This window comes from Vanessa cardui, chromosome 21, assembly GCF_905220365.1.
Source record: "Vanessa cardui chromosome 21, ilVanCard2.1, whole genome shotgun sequence".
Classification (NCBI taxonomy): Eukaryota; Metazoa; Arthropoda; class Insecta; order Lepidoptera; family Nymphalidae; genus Vanessa; species Vanessa cardui.
The window spans coordinates 1,050,316-1,054,508 of NC_061143.1; the positions used below are offsets into that span (position 1 = coordinate 1,050,316).

At 34.5% G+C, this 4,193-nt stretch overlaps 1 protein-coding gene across 1 annotated transcript; it reads left to right on the forward strand.

Annotated features, from left to right (window-relative positions):
- Nucleotides 1–209: 209 nt before the first annotated feature.
- Nucleotides 210–2,837, forward strand: LOC124538823. The gene is made up of 3 exons (XM_047116032.1): nucleotides 210–328; nucleotides 1,150–1,290; nucleotides 1,834–2,837. Exons 1-3 carry the CDS (start codon nucleotides 298–300, stop codon nucleotides 2,007–2,009), a joined length of 348 nt encoding a protein of 115 aa, XP_046971988.1. The 5' UTR covers nucleotides 210–297; the 3' UTR covers nucleotides 2,010–2,837.
- The last annotated feature ends 1,356 nt before the right edge of the window (nucleotides 2,838–4,193 follow it).

Sequence of the window (4,193 nt, forward strand, 5' to 3'; positions counted from 1 at the left end):
CTCGGCCGGGAATCGAACCCGGGACCTCGGAGTGGCGTACCCTTGAAAACCGGTGTACACACCACTCGACCACGGAGGTCGTCAAAATAAGTTGAACTATCCATCAGGGTGTATTCGAATTGCACGTGCGCGGGCGCGGGCGCGGGCGCGGGCGCGGGCGCGGGCGCGGGCGCGGGCGCGGGCGCGGGCGCGGGCGCGGGCGCGGGCGCGGGCGCGGGCGCGGGCGCGGGCGCGGGCCGCGTGCTGGAGCGCGCGTGCGGCGACGCGAGCTGTCGGCGCGCGTTCCGCTTCCACAGCATGCTGTTTTTCATCACCGTTACCATGTCAAGTATGTGCTATTCATATTATCTCGGTCATCTAGTGCCTTATATATTCACTGACTTGGCCCAGCAGTGGGCAATTTACAGGCCGTTGTTGTCAGTGCCTATAATCGGGAACATATCAACCTTGGTACCAATTTGACTAAGTCCAGATCAGTGCAACGAGTGTACGTCTCGTTGTACATTGGAATAAAAGTTTTGATGCTGTTCCGATCCAACTTGGGCTATTCCTGACATTACGATACGCTACCGATTATATTATTCTGCGACTTTTATATTTTATTATTATCATTGAAAATTCCCGAACGATTAAGTATGGGTCGTGCGATATGGATAAATTGTCAATTTAAAAAAACCCTGCTCAGTAAAATTTTTTCTGTAAATAAAATACCTTCCTGAAGAAGTCAAGTGAAGTCGTGGGTGCCTGATCTGATCGTATCGGAATATGGTCTCTTTGAACGAGACAAGGAATAAAAATTGCACCAGTGTTAACACATAATATCTTGGGCTTTTCGATAACCCTTGTGATTGACTGAGAGCAATACTTGGCCATTTTTCGGCGAAGTAATTTTGCAAAAATTCACATGTAACCACTTTAAAATTTTGAAAAACGTATTGATACGCTAAATTGGTATTGGTTTTTTATAGTCAATGTCGCCTAGTACTTTCTGACATTTCAGAAAGTGTAGTATTCTGCGGAGCGTTTTAAATTTGTGATCAGAATCTCCTCTCAAGTAACCCATTAAAAACAGATTCATCCGATTCTGAAAAACACACCAAACACAACAATTATAAATTTAGTAGTTAATATCTATTTGTATCTTCGCAGTATTGGTGTTTCAAGCTCAAGGAGTTCTCTTGTTACGTACCGTGGACCCTCGTGATAGGTCCGTAGCGATGGGTCTGATGTGGTCCATGATTGCAATCGTCACGTTCGTGTGTGGACATTCAGTATTCTTAGGGCTTCGAGGTAAGGTTTTCTTATAAATTATAACACCTAACTCCACTATCACTTAGTGGTAGGGCTTTGTACAAGTCCGTCTAGGTAGGAAGCACCCACTCGTCAGATTTTCTACTGTCAAACAACAGTACTTGACATTGTTGTTTTGTGTGCCAGTGTAACTACAAGCACAAAGGACATAACATCTCAGTTGGCAAGGTTGGTGGCGCATTGGCGATGAAAGGAAAGGAGTAACGTTCCGTAAACGGAACGTTACTCAAGATACCAATTGAGAAATCGTTGGCGGTAGTTGTTAATAATATTTTTTTTGTTCTTCAAATAGACAAATGCCACCTTAGTCTCCACCACCCGTGACCACGAACGCTGTAAAGTGATTAAAACTAGTTTTATTTAAACGGTAGTGATTACTCACCATCACGTAGCCCATATGCTCGTCCGCCAAACACTAGCATAAAAATCTTAATCTCATTCTCTTGCATATAAACGAACACACATAAGCACACAGTACCTATAAAGCCTGTGCTATGTTAATCATATATGTTATCATTACAGTTGCAACATGTGGTTGGCTCGAAGCGGAGAAGTGTCACCTGCAAAGTCAATCCTTTCCGTATCTCGTTGGAGCGACGAGTGCCTTCCTGACCCTCACATCTATCATGACCAGTATCACATCTTGGATTTGTATCCGGACAACAGATAAAGTTCAAAGTTTCGAGTCAAGGTTATGAAAAGGACAGTGCTAGTCATAGTTTATGGAGGATAATTTATTTATGAGTAAATACTCGTGTGTAGTTTTCAAGTGTTTATAAACAATTCGGTATAGCAATAAATACGCTAATAATATGGACAATGGACTAATAAGGGTTGAAAAATACTGACTTTCTTTATTTATTGAAGTGTTGAGTGATCCAATATGAAAATTAATTAACTCTATATATACATTTAAATGGTCATAGACAATAAAATAAGCTGTAATATGATATGTATAAATAAGCTGAAAGCGTGAACTTGAGCAACACGTACACATTGCACACAAAATAATAATTTAATCTGTAACTTTTAATAACTGATCGCTTTGACATCATAATGGCAAATGCTGTATAAAATAATAAATAAAACGTATTAGTAGACAAAATACAAAGTATGTATTTTTTTAATCAAACTGAGTCACTAATGCAGAGCCTTAATATTTATAAAATATTGGGTTTTAAAAACATTGAAGACCATGTTACACTACAATTTAATAATTTATATTAAAATTATAATTTCAATTAATTTATATTAAAAAACTAAAATATTTTATAGTCTGATAATGTTCCCGTTTTCACTTAGTTAAAATGGCAACACTGATTTAATCGTTCCTTCGATTTGCGCCAAAATAGTTTCTGACACTAGCCACAGAGTACATACAACATTATAATATTCACTACGTTTTACACAAACATCCAGAGCTATGACCAAAAAATGTTCGCGCGCTTATTTATATTTAGAATATGCAGTTTTTGAACATATTTTGTATTTTAAAAATATTACAGTATATTTTCATGTGAACATTTTTGTATTTTCGCTTGACTATTTCAAGATACAACGTTATAGATAATTATAAGTATATTATTAAGATTAAAAAATATATAAATTAAAAATATTCGAATAAATACATATTATTTTATTCTATTCTATGAATAAAATTGTGAATGTGACTAATGTGTATTTTTTATTGTGTATAATTTCTTGGCCTAGTATTGTAAATGACAAATTTTAATATTTATATACCTAGTACTTTTTTTTAATTTTTATTACTTTTCACTTTTAAGTTGATGAATGTGTAAATATATAGAAAATACATATTTATTTAGTTTCATTGTGGCTTCTTAAATACAAGTGTCTCTATTTCTTATGAAATCGTCCTGAAGTTAACAAAATAAATTGTTTTATTAATAAATTTTATTATGACTGCATTATAATAAAATTAAATAATTTCATTGCATAAAATTAGAACAAAATGGAATCCATCCTTTTTGCCCCCAACCCCGCATCCCTCTCATCGACTCATTTCTTTAAAAAACGATAATTATTGTACAGTCCGTACAATAACATTAATGTTATATATGTACTAACACTATGTTGTTCTGAAAGAACATTATAATATTACTTTTTTTTTTAAAATAAATATTAATTATTTTTTGCGACATTTATTAAGCTTAAGTTAAATAATTATGAATGTATTGAATATTCGATTGTTAGGTAAGTATTATTTTACTAAAAGACCTTTTCTTGCATTCTTATGCAAAAATACGTAGACAAAATCAGTGTGTGTGGGTCGAAAGTGATAACTTAAAGTAATCTAAATTAGAGTTAACTAACTAACTTAACTTAGGTTATACTAATAAAATATTTTATTGATTATAAAATATATTTCATTCTTAGTTACAATTGTAACTAAAACAATAATAAACTACCAATAATGTGTAGGTTGAATATATTTGAAAATAAAAATGTATTAATTACTAACATGAACAGATAAGCAAATGGCCAAAACTTAATATTAAAAAGTGTTCTACCTCACCTATAGACTGGATGAATATAAATTTGCCACTTCTGATACCGTCAATGCGCAACAATAAAATCAAATATTTATGACGACTATAGAGTGCATCAAGAATTATCTCATGAATGAACATGAATGAAATAATGTATGAATCAAATATGTGTTACTGTTCACTGCTCTACATAAAAGCATACTTTTTACATCTAGTTGAGCCCTGCAATAAGCAAATATACTAATGAATTAAATTGACCCTCTTTTTTGTTTGTTTTATACTCTCCATAGACTACGAAGCAATTCTCTTCCAGCGTGAATTGAAACAAAGTTTTCAATTGACATTTTATGAATGACATTGGTAAGCAAACGA

What these genes read in the sequence shown, in the direction of transcription:
- LOC124538823 (XM_047116032.1), top strand. Translation starts at nt 298, where the DNA reads ATGCTGTTTTTCATCACCGTTACCATGTCAA. An exon ending in CATCACCGTTACCATGTCAA is followed by an intron (nt 329 to 1,149) that starts GTATGTGCTATT and finishes GTATCTTCGCAG; the next exon opens with TATTGGTGTTTCAAGCTCAA. An exon ending in AGTATTCTTAGGGCTTCGAG is followed by an intron (nt 1,291 to 1,833) that starts GTAAGGTTTTCT and finishes TTATCATTACAG; the next exon opens with TTGCAACATGTGGTTGGCTC.